Raw genomic sequence first — 19,946 nt, 5'->3', positions numbered from 1 at the left:
GCAGACAAACACAAACCAGCGCATGCAGGCAAAGCGGAGAATGAAACTTTGTTTTTAACATATTTTACTACTAAAATTTTTTTTTAAAGTGGTATGCATGATGGTCACAGATATCACATTGAGACTTGCTATTGGTCACCAAATGTTTGCAAAAACTATTCTATTTTGTATGTTGACCTGCTAAATAAATGAGCATTCAGCGTTTCAAAGTAAGCAAAGCAGTGAAATTTGTGTATCAATGTGTAAATCATTGTAGATGTTCAAGGTTTGCAAGTTAAATTTTATAGATCTTTAAAAATCTTATTGGCAACAAAAGCAGGATGTTGCTGATTCTTGTTTTATTTTGCTAGGTTTATGAAATTGGCTTGTCCAAGACTGCAATTTAGGAAAAAACACTGGATATTTTTCTTCACTATTACTAATACATTTTATAGAAAGCAAAAAACTGGATGAATATTGAGGGGTCCATGGCCCCGCCTTGCCCCCTCTTGGGGACACCACTGTAAAAACGCAAACAAAACAGAAAAAAGATTGCTTATGATTGTTTTCAAGTTCATTCAAATATTTATTTTTTGTATGTTAATCTAACATTTATAGAAATATTAAATCAAAATTAAATTTTCTATCTATTTTATTATTTATTTATTATTATTTAAAATTATTTATTTCCTAATCGTACTTGATTCAAGCAAAATCCATTAATTTTAAGTAAAGACAAAAAATAAAACATTAAGTCAGTCCCATAATTTACATCAAATTAGTTTTTATTGTCAATAGCAACACAAAGTACCTAAATATGAAAATACAAAGATTAATTTTATTAGACTCAGGTTTGAAGTTAAACGGATAAAGTTTGGCAGACAGATTGACCGCAACCTTTTTGGCTATTGTTTTTTTCTTTTGCTACTTTTTCTTTCTTTTTTTAAATTTAATTTAAAACACCAAATATTCCACCAACTGAAAAATTGCTGCAATTAACATTAAGCTGATTTAATAGTTTTTCCAAATCAACAAAATTTATTTTTTTTACACAAAAAACATTGCTTTACTGTAATTAAAAATTTTAAAACTTAATTCCTTCTATATTTTCATCATTTGATCTTAATGCAGAAAAGTCCATATTTTCATTTCTAGTTAACTGAATTATGAATGTTGTTTATCTTTAAATTTACTTCCTGAAAAAGTCCAGAGATCAACACAAGTCTGTTAATAATTCTCTTTTTAATCCAAAAAAACACACAAGTTGCTCAAAACCAGCCTGGAAAAGCCAGAACTGCTCAACGCTCTCGGTTAAATTTTATTTAAAAATATGTAGAAACAGGAGCACATGTGTAAACACACACCAACAGGGGAGACGCTCCTCTTCAGCATCAACCTGAACCGGAACGAAAACCACAAAAAGCAAAAAAAAAAAAACTTCACAGCAGCATTTTCACTCCCTCAAAGTAAATCCTTCCAGCTCAGCGTGTTGCACATCACAAACCTCAACAACTTCAGCAAACATTTTATCCTGAAAAACAAATAAAAGCCACAGAGTTTAACTATTCGCTGTACAGAAACGCAGCTACTGCAGGAATCTGGTAAATGATTGGAGACCCTCAATTCTGCGCAAATGTTTGCACCTTTAGCTCCTATTTTTTATTAGAACTAAAAAAAACTAAACTTCAGCAGCACCAGAGACCTCTACACTGCAAAAACACAAAATCTGAGTATTCTCATCTAGTTTCTAATGCAAAACCTTGATACACTTGAAATAAAAGAAATAACTTACAAGTAACATTTCAGCATTTTTTTGGAAACAATTCCTGAAAATTAAAGAAAAACTGGTAGTTCTGGACGATTATTTCACTTTTTTTTCTTAGGACAAGAAAATTATTTTAATAATTAAAACAATTATGTACATCTTTTCTAATCATATTTAACTTTTTTAAAATAGCTATTGCTTATGTTTTAGAATTATTGAAATAATCATTAATATTCAAATAATGATTTAATTATTTCAATAACTATTTACTTCAATAAATACTCACATATTTAAATAAGCAGTTATTTAAATTTTTCATTTAATTATTCAAGTACAATAAGGAATTACAATTTAAATAATTCCTTTTTAAGGAATTAAATAATTCAGTTATTTGTTTCAAGTAAATAATTGAAGGAGTCACTGACATAAAATAAGCTTCTATATTTTGCAGAAAAATTACTTCTAAATCATTTTAATCTTTTTTTCCAAGTGCACTAAGACATTTGCACTATCAACTAGACAAAAATACTTGGTAGGATTTTGTGTTTTTGCAGTGCAGAGAGCTCCAGTCCTGGTCAAAAATAACTTAAAGTGCAATAGAGAAGGATGAGGAAGGAAACCCTAAAATTAAAGAGTTTACTGGAACCGTCAGAAAGGAAACAGTAGCATTTCTAATCTGCTTCGTTTGGATGTTTACCGTCACTGAAAATGCTGAAACTGTTCAGAAACTGAAGTTAAAGTGACAGTTTTATTTCAACTGAGTCAAAGGTTCGACTAAAAATCAGCAGCAACTAAACCAACAACATGGTTGCTCGTTACTGGTTGTAATCAGTCAAGAAGCCATTTTTTTTTGTAAATTTAGCGCTTCCCTTTTGTTCTAAGAAGCATCGGGTTTGGCTAACAGTCTGGACCTTCATCCTGCGGCTCGTCCTGGAACGGGTAGCTGAGCGCCGGAGGGAAGCCCTGAGTCCGCGGCAGCTCGTCCAGCAGCACCAGGTCCTCCACCTCCCTGCCTCTGTAGCGCCGCCTGCAGATCTTTACCGTCACTTTCCGGCCCTGGAACACCTTCAGCGCCTCTTTGGAAGCCATGGCCTTGGCGGCGGCCTCGTCGCGCCCGTAGCCCGTGCCCATGTAGACGGTCTGGCAGCGGATTTCACACACGTGGCCATCCTTCTGCGTGCGTCCCGCCGGGAGGCCTGCGATGTCCTTCAGCGGTACGAACACGCACGTCACCGTCTGTTTGCACGACTCCACGCAGCTGCGCAGGATCTCGAAGTGGTCCAGGTTGGGGCCGAAGCCGCCGGCCGACACCAGCTTCCACGCCACGGCCTTGTAGAGGCGGTTGAAGAAGGGCTGCTGCTCCGCCGGAGCCTGAGGTGGCGGCCCAGACTTCTGGATGGCAGACCGCGCCGCCGCTCTCCCGGACGGCCGGCTGTCAGCCTCGGTTCTGGATCGTTTCACACAACCTTCAGGGTCGCCGTCTGGGAACGAAGACAGAACGTTGTTGATACGGAAGAAGACATGTTTGATGATGAACAAAAAAACACAACAAAAAAACCATCAACTAGAAAACTTTTCACCTGGTCACATCTTAAATCATGCAGGGATGCAAACAATTCATCAACTTATGATTAATAGTTGATTAATGGTTTAATAGATTAAAATTAGTTCCAAATGTGCCCTGCAACAGACTGGCGACCTGTCCAGGGTGTATCCCACCTCTCAACTGAAACGTTCGCTGCAGATAGGCACCAACACCCCTCCACTAGGGATAAAGGTGTAAGAAAATGATGGATGGATAGTTCCAAATGATTAGCTAAGCTGTGTTCACACCAGCCCTGTTCAGACCGTTTTAATCCAACTCCAGTCTGTTTGCCGGTTCGTGTGATGTGTGAATGCATAATTGAAGTCTGGTCTGCCTCTAAACCTCGGTCTGCTTGAAGTGAACTCTGGTTCAGTTTGAATACATATGTGAATGCCAAGCGGACCGGAGACCGCTCCAAAAGCAGGAAGTGGACTACAGAACCGACATTCCCAGCATTCCTGAAAAGATTATAGCATGATAAATAAAAACATCATACCTTTAAGCAAGGTTGATTTTGAGGACTGTCCAAGTTTAATAATGTCATAAAAACACAATTTTATATTCATTCAATCAGCATTTAACCATTTAATGAATTGATTTCAATTGAACAAATTTGTACAAATATGAATGAATATTAGAAAACTCAACATATTATGAAAAATTTTGTCTAGTAATAGAAAGAAATCTCAATTAATCCACAACACGAATTTTATGCACCACAACTCTGGAACAAACTTCCAGAAAACTGCAAAACTGCAGAAACTTTTAAATCTCAACTAAAAACCCAGATGTTTAGAGTTACTTTTGAATCATAACAAATGAAATACTGACCAATATTTTGAAGTGGCATAATGGCATTTAGCAATATATAAAATGCTTCCTGGTTTTCTCAATTGTTGACTGTGTGTTGTCTTTAATAACTTTATATTTTTGTGTTTTTGTGATGTAAAGCACACTGAACTGCCTTGTTGCTGAAATGTGCTACATAAATAGACTTGATTGACTGATTCATACGTTTCTTTTTCTATTCAGCATATGGTCAAAAATGTTTTCCTTTATGAAGACAATCAGTCATCTTGATACAAGAGAAAACTCAGGTTTTTAAGAAAATGGCTGCCATTAGCTAATGAGATCAATCCAGATTCATTTATCCTAAGGCTTTTTAAAGAATTGCAGGCCAGTAACTGTGCAGGACGCTGTAAACACTCCATCAAAATTAGATGTTCTTTTTAAAATCCCAAGTTAAAGCAAACATAACTCAAACTGCTCAATAAAACCCAACCAGCGTCACTTTTATGATTCACAATAATGAAAATGTGGTTTTCATCACCGTCTGGGGCGCTGCGCTTTCCTCTGGCTGTGATTCCGTCTTTTGTCGTTTTGTGGACCGGCGGGTCCTGGACGGCGATCCCTTCGCCCATATCCTTGATCTTGTCCATGACGGCCTGCGGGTAACTGAGACAGAGAGGAGAGCAAAGTTACATCAGCTGGATGTGCAGAGAAGTTGGAAAAGCTCAGAAGGTACCGTTTTCTGGTGTTTGATTTCTAAAATTACTCCACTTTATTAACTGCTAAAAAATGTTTGACTTCATTTCTTGATGGTAAAGCTGAAAATTGTTTCATTTTTAATAAAATGGTTAATAAACACAAAGTCACTCGACAGAATATTAAGGCTAAGCAATGATTCTGAATTAGAATGAAGTAGTAATTTTATGAAAACTCTACACAAATATTAAAAAATTTAAATGAGGAATGTTGAGCACCTTGTGAAGTTATACTTTGGTATTGGTTTTAGAGATAAATACTTCATCTTTAAACTCATCAGCATCAAATTATGACTGGAATTTGAAACTATGTAGCAACAACAGAGTTTATTACGAAGAAAAACACACGGACTGAGCTGCTTATGTCAGTCCCTGAAGGACCTACCTGCAGCCGAGGAAGACGTGGTTGGCCCAGACCATGGACAGAGACAGCAGTCTGTCCAAACTGCTGTTGCAGGTTCCCGGCTTCACCGTGGGGAAAGCCTCCATGTTCCTCAGGATGAACTCCCTCCGAGCAGACCACTGCTTGTTGCTCTCACAGTAGCCCCGGAATGACTCGATCCACTGGGCCAGCTGCGGATTCTGGCTCAGGTACTCCGAGACGTCATCTCCACATCTCACCCCCGCCATCCCTGATGGACACAGGAACAGTGATTTCCAAAACTTCCACTCTGAATCAAAGCAGCACCCAAGTTAGACCGACTCAGATTAGCATTAACCAACATGAAAAACAAGTAAGGATAGCTTAAGCCGTTGAATATCTCGTGTTGAGCTGTTATTACCTCACCTGGTTGTTTTAATTTAACTGACCAGTAATGTTACAAAGTGGCACTCACCTGCTGACGATAAGTTGAACCAAACGTCAAGTCGAGAAACATTAGCTAGACCAGAAGTCCCACGAAGAACTACAAAGCATTGTTTATCTTACATGGGATAAGCAACGAGGCCGCCATTGTTTTGGAGTCAATATCTCCTTTAACAGTAAGAAACTCACATGCTGAGCTGTTTCTGTCGCGATACGCTGCTAGCTAGCTACATTGTCGAACAGTGACGTAAGAGCCGCGACTTAGGAGAAAAACTACAATTCCCACAACTCGGACATAAAATACCAGCTCCTATTCGCAAATGGCATAACATTCGCAAATTAAGAACAACTTTAAACCACCCAGTCTGATTTTTGAGGCATATTTATTAATATTTTTAAAACAGACACAAACGAGTTAGCGTTAGCTAGCTTACGTTCGGCTGCTGTTGGTATCCATAGCAACCGCGGAAGTGCTAGCGTTCATCCAGTGACGATTTCCGGTTGTTCTCAAGTCTAATGGCGGTTTGTTTTTGTCCGTGAATGAAAAAATAAAATTCTGCTTTGATTTATCGGGCTTTTTTCAAAAATAATAATTTAAATATTAAATATGATTCACGAGCTGCTGTTGGCGCTCAGCGGATACCCCGGAACCATCTTCACATGGAACAAGCGGACAGGTTTACAGGTAAAACTGATGCAAAATGGATTCCAGCTAGCTATTTTGTGAATTTTAAACCCTTCATTCATACTTAGCTGTTTTTTTATTCCATGAGAAAATTATTTGAGTAATTTAATTAAAAAACTAAAACACAAATAAATATATTCAGTCCACAGAGTTATTTGTCGTGGCTTTCAGGAAGCGAAAATCCAATGGTCAGTTTCTCACAGACTTTAAATATTACATAAAACCGATGAAAAATTTGAGATTTTGGCCTACACAATCATGACTGCTGAATAGACAGTTGTCCAGCAGACAGTTCAATAAAAGGGAGTGCTACATCCAAGCATCTTAATCGGAAGTTGAGTTGAAGGAAAAAGTGGTTGTGAAAAGTTAAACAAGCAGCTGCAGATTTTCAAGAGTCGCTGTTCCGAGTATCCGGGACATGAGATGCAAATGTGAGATTCCTTGTGTGAAAACATACTAGATTCTGAAATGGCGCTTTAGTAATTTCTCCACTTCCGGTAAGATTGATAGTTATCTAAATTGCTTTTCCACTTGGTATTGTGAGCAGACTTTCCTTTTAGGATTAAGGACTTCAAATAGTTTAGAAATGTCCATGTAACCCTTCCCAGATTGATGAGCCGCAGCAGTTTCCTCTCTAAAGCATCAGGAATTCTGTGTACACTGCAAAACACCAAATCTTACCAAGTATTTTGGTATAATTTCTAGTGCAAATATCTTGGTAAATTTGAAAGAAGACAAAATTAACTTACAAGTAACTTTTCAGTAAATAATAATTTAATGTTGATGAATAAGTAGAAGTTTCACTGGCAGATTATTTCACTTTTAACAAGACATTTTTCCATATTATAAATAAAAAAATGTACCAGTGGAACTAGAACTTTTTCATCCCTATTAAGGAATTATTGACAAAAGTTACTGAAAAGTTACTTGTTTAGTTTTGTTCTATTTAAAATGAACTAGGATATTTGCACTAGAAACTAATCAAAAGTTCTTGGTAAGATTTTATGTTTTTGCAGTGCTTGGTGCGGTTATCTTAGTTTGACAAACTGTAATTTTTTATCCCAGCTAAACATCATATGTGGTTTCTCTCCTAGGTGTCCCAGGACCTTCCCTTCCTTCACCCCAGTGAGACCAGTGTCCTGAACCGGCTGTGCAAACTGGGCTCAGATTACATTCGCTTCACTGAGTTCATAGAGCAGCACACTGGCCACGTTCATCAACAAGTGAGTCTCTATGTTACACAACTTTACTTCCACAATAAAGTTAGCAAAAATTACAAACTCAATGAGTCCAACTGCCCGTTTAATTCATGTTTACCTGGAATTGTTTAACTTTGAATTAAAATGTTGTGTTTTTCAGGAACATCACACCAACCAGCCGAACCAGACGGGTCTTCATGGAATCCACCTGCGAGCGTTTTGCACCGGACTGGACTCTATGCTGCAGCCGTACCGACAGGCGCTGTTGGACCTCGAACAGGAAGTAAGATCACCGCACAGCCAAAGACTTCGCCTAGCTTAGCACATAACAGGACGCTCGTTTAACTTCCGCTTATGTTTCAGTTCCTGGGAGACCCACATCTGACAATATCACATGTGAATTACAAACTCGATCAGGTAACTCAGGGAACAAACGATTATGTATTTTACAAATGTGACAGTTTGACTGAACTTTTGCTTTTTTTAAATGAAGTTTCAGTTGCTGTTTCCCTCCGTTATCATGGTGGTGGAAACTATAAAGTCACAGAAGGTAAGAAGCATTTAATGAGGAGTTTATGATCTAAAACATTTCATTTTGATGTATACTGATGGCCACAATAACACTGTGATGATAATTTTGATTTTGTATATAATGCAGCTCTTCATAATTTAACCCTTTTCAGAAACTCAGTGGAGATTTTTTGCTGCTTTTTGACATATTCTGATATTAGAAGACTGGTTTTCTTTTATCTGAGTGACAAGGACTCCATTTCTCTGGTATGGAGCTAAATTAGGGCCATACAATTTGTAAAAAATAAAAAAGTAAAGAAAGTAATAAAATATTTTCAAATTAAAATAAAGTTTGAAAGTAAAAAAATGAATCTTTTAAAAAGTTTCACTTTAAAAACTCAAACTTAAAAAACTGAAAACTTTTTTCCAGTTTTTATCTTTATTTTCAGTATTTTTTTCAAGTTCAAAACTTTATTTTTTTCAGTTTCAAAAATGTTTTTCACTTTTAAAACATTTTTTGTCTTTCAGATTCAATTAACTTTTCAGTCTCAAAATTTTTTTTAGGTAATTTTTTTTCTTTTGAACAAACTTTATGGCACCAATTTAGCTCCATTCTCATGTTTTTAAAGCACAGTCGGTTAACAGAGTCGTCTGGATGTTTTAGATTCATGGCTGTCAGATCCTGGAGACGGTGTACAAGCACAGCTGCGGGGGGCTTCCTCCGGTGCGCATGGCTTTAGAAAAGTAAGTTCGCTCCCGTTTCAAACTTTGTTTCTGTTTAACTCTGAGATGCAGAACGAAAATCTCCTCTGGTGCTTCTCTTCATGCTTCCTGCAGGATTCTGGCCGTGTGTCACGGTGTGATGTACAAGCAGCTCGCCGCCTGGATGCTGCACGGGCTGCTGCTGGACCAAAGCGAGGAGTTTTTCATCAAGCAGGGCCCTAGCGCGGGAGGCGCCGCCGCCAACCAGGACGAGGAGGAGGAGGACCTGGGACTGGGCGGTCTGAGTGGAAAACAGCTGAGAGAGCTGCAGGACCTGGTGAGGCGCCGCAAACAGAACTTTACTGCTTCAAATCTTACCTAAAGAATGGGAACAAATTTTGCTGGACGATAAATTTCCTCAAAAACTGTTGCTATAAATGAAAATTTCATTTTAATGTAAATGTAATGACATAATAATAATGACACATTCTCAGAGATCAATAAACTTTAAATTCCTATGAACATTTAACACTGGAACTGGAAGACATTTTAAATATCCAAAATAAATAAACAAAACAACAAATAAAATGAATTATGACATTTTTTAAATTGTTCTTCAAAAACGGTCTAGTTAAAACAAATTTATGTGTATCAGCATCACATAAAGACTGTTACAAAGTCAGCCTTCTCTCAAAATATTTCTATCTATCAATCAATCAATCAAATTTTATTTGTATAGCACATTTCAGCAGCGAGCCATTTCAAAGTGCTTTACATCAAATCAAACACAGAAACACAATTTCTAGGATTAAAGTGGCATCAAGATCTGCTGTTTTCTGTTTTTATGATGTAAAGCACTTTGAACTGCCTTGTTACTGTTAAAATAAAATAAACTTGACTTGATGGTTTCTAACTTCTGTCTTTTGCTCAGCGGCTGATCGAGGAGGAGAACATGCTGGCGCCGTCTCTGCAGCAGTTCTCTCTGCGAACGGAGATGCTGCCGTCTTACATCCCCATCCGGGTGGCAGAGAAGATCCTGTTTGTGGGCGAGTCTGTTCAGATGTTTGAAAACCACAACCACAACCCGTCCAGAGCCGGTACTGACCCGCAGACCTGCGCCCAGCATCGTGAGAGCGCCCCCTGGTTCTGACCACTGTTCTGTTTCAGGCTCCATATTGAAACACCAGGAGGACGCGTTTGCTGCCGAGCTGCACAGACTCAAACAGCAGCCTCAGTTCAGCCTGGTGGACTTTGAGAATGTGATCGACGGGATCCGGAGCACGGTGGCCGAGGTCGGTGCAGATGTTTGAAATAACACTTTTCTTTTCCAGCAGCCATTGTACATGCTGGAACTCTGCTTGGGTTGCTAGGTAACAGGCTGGACTTGCTAGGTAACGGGGAAGCACCTGCTGACCCATCACATTACAGCTGACAGGTTTTTAAAACGGATCCAAAAACACTTTTAAGTTATTGCCAAAAAACTGAAGTTTTTTTCTTAAGCTCTTGGGTTGTTTTTTAGAGTAATAAAAACCCAAATGGGAGAATAAAATTATGCAAAATGTGAATTTGTATAATTAAAAATACATTTTTGGAACTTTGAAACCCCAGGAGATCATTGGTGGAAAGAAAATCCTGATTTTCCAAAACTGAAATCTCCAGAAAGCAGTAATTTGATTGATCAGTAACGGGTTAATGGCGGCGCCCTGCCGCCGGCGCCCTGCCTGCTGGCGCCCTGCCTGCTGGCCGGTCCAGATTATGTCTTTTTGCTCTGCAGCATCTGTGGACGCTGATGGTGGAGGAGGCGGATCTGCTGGAGCAGCTGAAGGTTTGTGACCATGCCGTTTGTTTTCTGGAGCAGAAATCTTTGAAGGGTGGATGTGTGCTGACGTTTCCCGGCCTCTTCCAGATCGTTAAGGACTTCTACCTGTTGGGCCGCGGGGAGCTCTACCAGGTTTTCATCGACCTCGCCCAGCAGATGCTGAAGGCGCCGCCAACAGCCGTCACTGAGCACGGTAAATATGGCTGCCGAGACTCTCGCAATTATTTCTGTTTGTCTTTCTTTTTTCTCTGTCGTTCTTTATCTTTCTGTTTGTCTTTAACTTTCTTTCTCTTTCCTTCCTTCCTGTCTTCCTTTACTTTGTCTCTTTTTCTTTTTTTTGTTTATCTTTCTGTTTGTCTTTTGTTTTTCTTTTTTACTTTACTTTGATTTTGTTTCTTTCCTCTTTATGCTGTTTGTTTTCTTGTATTTTATATTTTTCTCTTTGGGTTTTAGTTTTTTTTATTGTCTCACTGTCTGTTTATTTTCCTACCTTCTGGCTGGTAAATGTGTTTAAAGTTATTTTTTAAATTTATTTTAAAAGTTTTCATGTTTCTGTGCTTTCTGCCTGCAGACGTTAACGTTGCCTTCCAGCAGGCGGCGCACAAGGTTCTCCTGGACGACGACAACCTGCTGCCTCTGCTGCACCTCACTGTGGACTACCAGGGGAAAGAGGCCAAAGGTCAGCTCACAACTTCACTGCTAACAACAAAACATTCAGCCGATCAGCGGAGAAACATCGTAAACGCTACCCGGTGATTTAAAGTTTGTGAGGCAGAAATATTTGTTCTCGTATATAAATTTGTTTAATTTATTTTGGAATAATTTATGCCTTTTAAGCTGAAAATGTGGTAGTTATGATGCCAGAAGTTTACTTTCTGGTACTTATTCTGCAGTACTTTCTGGTACCGTGGGAGTATTTTAAGAACATTCTTCTGCTACTTCACAAGGTTCTTTGTTTAAAACTTTTATTAAATTCTAGTATACTGGAAAAAAAAGCACTAGCCGGTTATTTTTATGTACTTTCTGTAACATTTGAGGTATTTTAAAGTTTTTGGGGGATTTCAGGCTGCATTCATCGTCTTATTGTGTATTTTGTAGAACTTTTTTTGAACGACTGAAACAATTAATTGTATTAATAATGATGAATCGATTATTGAAATTATCATCATCTAACTTAGTAATCAATTAATCGTTAGTATACAGACTGTCAAAAAGGCAATTTCCAGAAAGAACAACACACTCAGAGCAGTAAATAAACCAAAACTACAAAAATAAATAAATTAAAACTCCTCAGTTAAAACATTTACAGACAAACGATTCCTTTTCAGAAGAGCCTAAAAACATTTAGAGCTTCTTTAGTTTCATGTTTTCTGCAGCTGGTTCCAGTGAGGGGGATCAGATTTATTCTGGTTTGTGTTTCAGAGGCGTCGGCTCCCAGAGACGGAGCCACTCCTCCTCAGGACTCGTCTCCTCGGGAGGCTCCGCCCACTGGCTGGGCGGCCCTCGGCCTGGCCTACAAGGTCCAGTGGCCGCTGCACATCCTCTTCACTCCCGCCGTCCTGGAGAAGTGCGTATCATTAAAGGGGCAGTACCACGTAAAATCTACTGTTTGCAAGGTTTTATGTAGCATAGGAGGTGCTAAATACCTGCTAATACATTCCTGTCACTCTTTAACAAAATTAAACTGCCCCATAACACACTATTTTACAAAAACAGTGTTTTAACTGTCACTCATGACACATAAAATACACTTATTAAGCACAGAAAAGACTTCATGCCTTCTCTCAGGGGATCCAAACGGAAAGAGAAACCGTCTGGTAGCGTGGGAAAACATTTCACCCACCGTAACGGTTCAATCCGTTAAACTCACAACAACCTGAGAGGTTAATATACTCAACAGCAGAGATAACAATTCACAGTTACAGTCACAACAACACATTAAATGCAAATTAAATCATGATTTCAAAACCAGAAATTACCCTGTTGTTTAGCAGTGAAACTGTCGTCTTTTCAAAATAAAAGCTCATGTAATTTCCTCATATAATTTGATATGAAAGTTTACATAATTACTTCATTATGCTATAAAATGATCATTTGTCTGTGGAAAACACAGAGCACCGGCCCTTTAAGGGTCGGCCCTCTAATGTCTGGGTTTCTGACGTCGGCCTTCATCTCCACTTCCTGTGCGTCAGGTACAACGTGGTGTTCAGGTACCTGCTCAGCGTGCGGCGGGTCCAGTCGCAGCTGCAGCACTGCTGGGCTCTGCAGATGCAGAGGAAGCACCTGAAGTCCAGCCAATCAGACGCAGTGAAGTGGAGGCTCCGCAACCACATGGTGTTCCTCATCGACAACCTGCAGTACTACCTACAGGTAAAACTGGATCTGGGCGATAAGTCCGTTTTATTGATTAGTACATTTTTATTTTCCTTAAATATCTGGATTTTTTTTTTTTACCAAAGAACTCCTTGCTGATGTCAGCAGGAGGCCATCTTGTTTTACAGCCTTTATTTGTTTGTAGTTTGAATTCAGATCAGCTCTACAGCGTATGATTTGGGCCGGGCAAAGATTTTAAATACGAGAATACAGAAGTAGAAGAAGAAAGCTGAAATAATATGAGAATAAAGTTTTAATGTTACCAGAATAAAGTCATAATATAAGGAGAATGAAACGATGTTTTGCACAAAAATACCAAAACATTTTAATGAGGAATGTTTTTTTAAGTTATATTTGATAACTATAGAAGCGTTTTCCTTATTAAAACATATTTTTGTCGTAATATAAGATGTTCTGATAAAATCTCATCTGTATTCTGGCAATACTACAACTTTATTCTCGTAATTAAACCACAATTCTCTTATCCTGGCTTTCAGTCATCCTTCTTATCCACAGGAAGGATGACTGAAATAAAAACCTCTTTCTGGAAATATTTTCTGTCCTATTTAATTTCTTTTTTAGAAAAGAAAATGAGAAAATCGGGTATGAAAAAAATCAGATGTTATTTTCCAGGCTAGATAAGATATTGGTTCAGAGTTGTGCTGCTGGCGAACAGTCAGATTAACAGTCAATTAATCGACGACTCGATTAATGGTTTATTAGATTAAAATGAGTTTCGATCTATTAACTAAAAGTGTCCAATTAGACCTTCTTTTAGTGTTGCAGTACGACCGTATTCCAGCAGGGGGCGCTGCTGCTCATCCTTATCCAGCTGTTACGGAGTTAAAAATGGCGGCCATAACAGAGTCTGGAGTGGGACGACAAATGCACTTTATGCAGTTTGTTTTGAAAGATAAAGCTATAAAAATCTGATTCACAATGAAAAATTATGTAAAGTTTCAGGCTACATGTAAAGGAAATGCAGTTGATTGTCTTCCTAGAGGAGAAAACTCAGGTTTTGAAGAAAATGATGGCTTATAAATTAACCATAAGCCATCTTATGACTGAGTGATCTCATCGTCAGTCAGATCAGTCAGCTTTAGATCAATAACTGATCATTTGAATGGCTAACAGCTTGTGGTCTCCAGGTGGACGTCCTGGAGTCTCAGTTCACTCAGCTGCTGCAGCAGATCAACTCCACCAGAGACTTTGAGAGCATCCGGCTGGCCCACGATCATTTCCTCAGCAACCTGCTGGCTCAGTCCTTCATCCTGCTCAAGCCGGTACGTCTAATGAACATCTGCTGCTCAAAAACGTCATTTGTGCTGCTTTTGTTCTGAAGATGTTCATGATAGTTTAAAGATCAAAAGTTCAACCACAACATTTTACCCAAATCAAATTGGTGTCAAGTGTTTGTGCTGCATTTGTTTTGAAAATATTCTTGACAGCTAAATGTCAGGCTGGAGTGGGAATGGTTGACCTCTGATGACCTCTGTAAGTATTTTAATTATTATCTTTAAAATAATAGCAGCACAAATCATTTCCTCAGCGCAAACATTTTTGTTTGATTCAAACTTTCATTAATATCTTCAAAGCAACGGCATCACAAGAAAAACAGTTTTGCTGCACAAACATGGCTGAGTTGATTGACACTAATTTGTTAGACTTGAAGAAGGTCAAAGGTCGTCCAGTCGGCGTCTGACCTCCGGTGTGTTGGCCTGCAGGTTTTCCACTGTCTGAGTGAGATCCTGGAGTTGTGTCAGAGCTTCTGCTCTCTGGTGGGGCAGAGCGTGGCGCCGCTGGACGACCGCGGAGCGGCTCAGCAGCTGGACCTGCTGGTGAAGGTAAGCCCCGCCCACCCGGCGCCGGCCGCGGGTCCGACTCGGTGCTGACATGGTGTCGTTTCAGGGCTTCCGGCGCCAGTCGTCCCTGCTCTTCAAAATCCTCTCCAGCGTGAGAAACCATCAGATCAACTCGGACCTGGCGCAGCTGCTGCTGCGTCTGGACTACAACAAGTACTACACCCAGGCCGGCGGCACGCTGGGCGGGTACGACCCACACCGCAACCAGAACCTCCTACAGGAAGTACCACGGCGACGCAGGGCCAGTGGACATAGGAAGGAAAAAAGGAGAACATTTGGAGAATAATCTCAGACATTTTCTAGAAAAAACTCAAATTTTGAGATTAATCTGTCTTTTTTTTTATTAAGAAGGAAATCTCTGAGTTTGAACAGTTGAAAATTTTCTAGAAATTTGAGTTTCAAAAGAAAATTTGAGTTCTTTAAATTCCTAATAACATTAAAACTGCAACTCGACTTAAAAACCAAATTTTTTGCTTCTTTTCTTTTTTCTTTTACTAAAATGGTAGCAAAAAAACTTGCTACCCTTTAGCAACTTTAGCAAATATTTGACTTTTTAAACTCAAAAACTTATTTTTTCTCTAAAGGTTCAGAGGTTAATCTCAAAATTTCTGAGTTTTTCGGCGTAAATTTTCTCCTTTTTTGTTTTTTTATGTATAATGGCTCTGCTCTGCTGTCGTAGGATGATCCAAACTGTTTCTCTAATGAAATCTTTCTCTCCAGGGTTTAAGAGGAGCAGGAAGACGATCAAATAACCAGAAGATTTACCTCGATCTCAAACTCCTCCAGACTCGTCGCTTCAGGCTCCGTTTGGACTTTTCACACGATTAAAGCAGCAGTTGAGGCTCATTTCTCACATAAAAAATATTTAAGGAAGAATTTAATTTATATTTTACTGGGAATGTTGCACATAAGGCTGGGCTTAAGGTTCATTAAGACAAGAACAGATAAGTCATAGTGAAGAACTTCTATCTGAAAACTGTAATAAAATTTGAAAAAAAAAAAAGATTGGCTGATCTATGAATCGATCAGTTGCAGCATTGCAACTTATTAGATGCCCACATGTTGCTTGAAATAAAATTTATTCAACTTTCAATGTTAATATTTAAACATATGTTCAATTTCATAAAGAATCATTTTTAATCTAACTTATTTAATGCCTTTACATTCTTTTTCTTTTCATAAAGTATAAATATTTATACTTCATCTTGAAGATGTTTTGTGGCTCTTGATGCCTGCAGTGATGTGAGGATTTAGCGTCTCCATCCAGGTGTTAAAGGTTTGAGATCCAAAATGTTTAGTGAAAATGTTTTCTTTTCTAGACAAAAGACAAGGAATCTTTTTCAGTGCTAATAACGGATCATTTGTGAGAAAAAAAAACAAAACTGAAATTTCTCAGTTTGAAATAGTTTTAGAATATTTCTGATTAGTCTCAAAATGAGTCTTTTCTAGCACATTTTTGACTTCAAATTAAAACATTTCCAAGTTTTTTTAAAAATAAAAGTTAGGAGATTATTCAATATTGTTGAATTTTTCAGCTGGGAAGTTTACTTTTTATTTCCTCAAAAAAGAAATGCAAAATAAGTGCTGTTTTTTTTTAATTAGCCAGTTTTTGACTTTCCAAGGTAAAACATTTCTGAGATTTAGCTCAACATTTGAGTTTTTTCCAGAAAAAAAACAACTTTCCAAGCTCAGAAATTTCCAAACATTTTCTAGAAAATTTCAGAGAAAAAATCTCAACAGCTGAGTTTAGGGAAATTTCCTCTCTTCCTAAACATTTTGGGCCATTTATATGTGATCAGCTTCCATCCAGACTCCAAAATGAGTTTATGTAATTAAATACCAACATGAGAGTCTCTTTTGTGCAGACATCCTGTCCAGCGCGTGACTGATTTATCTTGTGTATTAAATGTAAATATATCATGTAAAAATAAACCCAGGCAAGTTAAAATGAAACATGTCACAATTTATTGTCCCATAAAAACACATTTATGTACAGCAGAGGCATGCAACAAACACTGAGCTTGGTCGAAGGCCTTACGGAGTCAGATTATGAGGAGGAGGAGAAGGAGGAAGAGTACTGAGGCCGGCTGTTAAAGTCCAGACGCTCCCCACAGATTACGCTGTGGACGAGCCACTCCGGAGACACAATGGGCACTTCCTGTGATGTCACGCTCCGTTCCACCGCCGCCGGACAGGTGTGGTCCGCCACCACCACGTCGTACTTCCCGGCAGGAATCTCTGTGGAAGGAAGAAACAACAGTCAGCCATGTTTAGTCCAACAGTCAGCCATGTTTGGTCCAACGGTCGGCCATGTTTAGTCCAACAGTCAGCCATGTTTGGTCCAACGGTCGGCCATGTTTGGTCCAACGGTCGGCCATGTTTGGTCCAACGGTCGGCCATGTTTGGTCCAACGGTCGGCCATGTTTGGTCCAACGGTCGGCCATGTTTAGTTCAACGGTCGGCCATGTTTTCCCCTGAGATTTCAGGGAGAATTTTGGGATGTGGGTCCGGTACCGGTACCAGATGCATCGCTGTCGGTCTGGTGCTGCCGTACAGATGAAGCTCCGCCCATCGTCACCAGCTGGGCCCACAACTCATTCGGCTTCTTGCACACCAGGAGCACCCGGAGTGCTTTGAATGGGCTGCAGCGCGGATGCCTGAGAAAAAAAGACTTAATTAAAATCACCTGAAATGATTTTAGAGGAGGATCAGGACCACCGAGAGAAACAGATTCTGAAGAAATTCTGATCCTCCTCTAAAAGAGAGAAAAAGTCAGAATTCTGAGAGAAAGTCAGATTTTTTCCCTCAGTGTATTAATCCAGAACCTGCGGCCCGGTGGCCCGGCGGCGCCTCACCACTCTACGATGGCGTCGTCGGGGCCGACGCCGGCCGGCAGCAGGTAGTTCCTGTAGTTCAGCAGCTTGTTCTCTTTGCAACAGTCACGCACCCAGATGTGGGAGACGCACGGAACGCCGCTGGCCAAACACAACAGGTACTTCCTGGTTCGGCAGTGCTGGTCGGCGATGAGCAGGCTCTGATAGGCCGCCTTGCACTGAAAAAGACAAACGGGTCGATACGAGACAGAACTGTGGTGGAGCTGAATTAGATCGAACTGGTGCGTCACAATGTTTGTATTTTCTTCCTCGTTCTTGAATATTTTTATAAATTAACTGCTTCAGGGTAATTTGAATAATATCTTTAAAAAGAGCTGCACTAACTGAGGAACAAGGAGGGAAACTTGCTGATATTCGTGAGATCATACCTGCTCCTCGTTGAAGTCGGGCAGGATGAAGCCGCCGCCGGCCTGCAGCTGGGACTCTGTGTACGGTTTGTTGTACGGACCCGTCTGGACGTAATCTGGGCCGGGAATAAAACGTCATCAGAACCAAGAAATCATCCAGGAAACTCCACATCAATCATTAAACCCTAAAAAAAAAAGAAAAAACTTCTGGATCAGCAGCGCTGATGCAGCTCACCTTCCTCGTCGTCGCTGGTGACCTTGTTGGTCATCCGGTCGACCTCTGACGACGCCGTCAGCATGAAGGCGAAACCCATGAACAGAGACGAGTTCTGGGGCAGCGGGCCGTGGGTCTCCACGTCGTCGCTGGGCCGACCCGGCAGGTCCGATCCGCTGCCGGACGTGTTGCACACGCTGAGCCGCTGGCCTGAAGAACCGCCAGGAAGCAGAGAGAGTTACAGAGGAACAGGAAGGGCGGCCATTTTAAAACAGAATGAGCCAATCCCAGGATTCCTTCACGTTCTCCATGTCTGGATCTAAAACCGATGAACTCAAAGGTCTACAGAACCACTTCAGAACACTTTTAATGTGTAGAAGAAGAAAAGTTTTGGATGGATGTTTGGATGGAAAGATGATTTTTTAAAATAGATTGATGAATTGAAGGCCAAACTGATTATATTTTCTAGTTTTTTAGACGTTGAGGCAGAAATCCTGAAGTTTCCTTCAAATATCCCATAATTCCAGAGTCGATGCTGAACGCTGATGGGAAAACTGAGCAGGACAAAACAAACAAACAGTTCTCTAAAATAACTCAGAATGAGTTAAAAATAAACATTTTAATCCGATCTTCTTTTCACCACAAAACGCATCCCGACAGGGTCAAAGGTCACAGACACCGGGTGAATTGTCCCTCCACCTGTGCACACACACCAATCAGCAGCTCGTTACCCGCTCAGCCTCAGCAGCAGCCGTCACTCAGGAGGATGGAGGCGCCGGGCCGAGAGTGGGCCAGGTCGTCATGGTAACGGGTCACACTCAACAGATTTCACAATCAGGAATCAAAGCCTTTAAAACACTTTCTGATGGAGGAACTTCAAGCAACCCTCAGAGAAAAGATAAAACCCTAAAAGTCCTTCCATAAAATATTTTACTGGAAACGTTATAATATCATAATTTAAGTTAAAATCCCTAAAACAGAGACGAGGATCAGGGCCAGCGAAGGAGAAAAAAAGAATTCTGACTTTTGAGCTCAGAGAATTAAACTTAGGATTCAAATTTTAAAAAATAAGAATTCTGTGAAAAAAATAATTCCAAGAAAGAAAAATATCAGAAGTTTGGTAAAAACATCAGAATTTGGTGAAAAAAAGTCACAAATTCAAAACAAAAAAATCCTGAATTCTGAGATTAAAGTCAAAATTCTGACAGAAAAAAAAAATCCAGAAAAGAAAAGAAATTCTAAGATTAAAATCAGAAAGATTTTTGTCCTTCAGTGGCCCTAATCATCTTGGGTACAAAAACAATTTTCCAAATTTCATCCAGTGGATCCATGAAGCCCCGCCCAGTTTAAGCCCCTCCCCCAGTCCGTTTAGATCCAGTCAAGGTCCAGGTGGGCGGAGCCCCGTACCAGCTCTGGCTCCTCCCCCTCTCCGCCCCCTCTTAGACGGCGTCTTGTTCTCCTCCGACGGAACCAGCTTCCTCTTGCCGGACGGGCCGGGGGTCCGGGCGCCGCCGGGGGAGCTGCGGCTGGGCGTGTTGGCGCCCCCTGGGGTTCCTCTGCGCCGCCTCTTCCCCTCCACCAGGTTATCTGAGGAAGACAAATGATCTAACTTTAACCACAGAACACTCTTCAGTGCGGACGCTGTTACTGAGTCAAACCTTCA

General features: G+C 40.0%; 3 protein-coding genes across 10 annotated transcripts in view; 1 reads left to right on the top strand and 2 right to left on the bottom strand.

The window, feature by feature from the left end:
* Positions 1-1,202: 1,202 nt before the first annotated feature.
* On the bottom strand, positions 1,203-6,190 carry LOC122824906 (CDKN2A interacting protein). Of its 2 annotated transcripts, none has more exons than XM_044105788.1 (4): positions 5,710-6,106; positions 5,259-5,505; positions 4,660-4,784; positions 1,203-3,225 (listed from the first exon to the last, which is right to left on the bottom strand). In XM_044105788.1, the coding sequence occupies exons 2-4, from the start codon at positions 5,501-5,503 to the stop codon at positions 2,642-2,644; spliced, it is 954 nt and encodes a 317-aa protein (XP_043961723.1). In that variant the 5' UTR covers positions 5,504-5,505; positions 5,710-6,106; the 3' UTR covers positions 1,203-2,641. The 2 variants fall into 2 exon arrangements, with proteins under 2 accessions (XP_043961723.1, XP_043961734.1); XM_044105799.1 differs by lacking the exon at positions 5,710-6,106 and adding an exon at positions 6,113-6,190 and having other exon boundaries at positions 2,474-3,225.
* A 36-nt stretch (positions 6,191-6,226) lies between these two features.
* tubgcp4 (tubulin, gamma complex associated protein 4) lies at positions 6,227-16,777 on the top strand. Its single transcript, XM_044105773.1, has 18 exons — positions 6,227-6,363; positions 7,458-7,586; positions 7,723-7,845; positions 7,926-7,979; positions 8,056-8,112; positions 8,737-8,816; positions 8,910-9,111; positions 9,706-9,871; positions 9,942-10,066; positions 10,549-10,599; positions 10,681-10,786; positions 11,165-11,272; positions 12,016-12,160; positions 12,786-12,963; positions 14,115-14,249; positions 14,691-14,810; positions 14,875-15,014; positions 15,549-16,777. The coding sequence occupies exons 1-18, from the start codon at positions 6,286-6,288 to the stop codon at positions 15,553-15,555; spliced, it is 2,004 nt and encodes a 667-aa protein (XP_043961708.1). The 5' UTR covers positions 6,227-6,285; the 3' UTR covers positions 15,556-16,777.
* The window catches only part of tp53bp1 (tumor protein p53 binding protein, 1), a 21,399-nt gene continuing 18,223 nt past the window's right edge, over positions 16,771-19,946 (bottom strand). For 5 of the 7 annotated variants that reach the window (XM_044105717.1, XM_044105708.1, XM_044105751.1 and 2 more), the window contains 6 exons: positions 19,691-19,870; positions 18,305-18,493; positions 18,091-18,185; positions 17,684-17,880; positions 17,343-17,485; positions 16,771-17,066 (listed from right to left, as the gene is read on the bottom strand). In XM_044105717.1, the coding sequence (XP_043961652.1) occupies positions 16,876-17,066; positions 17,343-17,485; positions 17,684-17,880; positions 18,091-18,185; positions 18,305-18,493; positions 19,691-19,870 (995 nt within the window). In that variant the 3' untranslated portion in view covers positions 16,771-16,875. The remainder of the gene's footprint in view (positions 17,067-17,342; positions 17,486-17,683; positions 17,881-18,090; positions 18,186-18,304; positions 18,494-19,690; positions 19,871-19,946) is intronic. The other 2 variants (XM_044105726.1, XM_044105744.1) reach the window with 1 other exon arrangement.

This window comes from Gambusia affinis, linkage group LG02, assembly GCF_019740435.1.
Source record: "Gambusia affinis linkage group LG02, SWU_Gaff_1.0, whole genome shotgun sequence".
Taxonomy (NCBI): Eukaryota; Metazoa; Chordata; class Actinopteri; order Cyprinodontiformes; family Poeciliidae; genus Gambusia; species Gambusia affinis.
The sequence above is the reverse complement of the archived record's forward strand: the minus strand, read 5'-3'. Positions and strand labels throughout refer to the sequence as shown.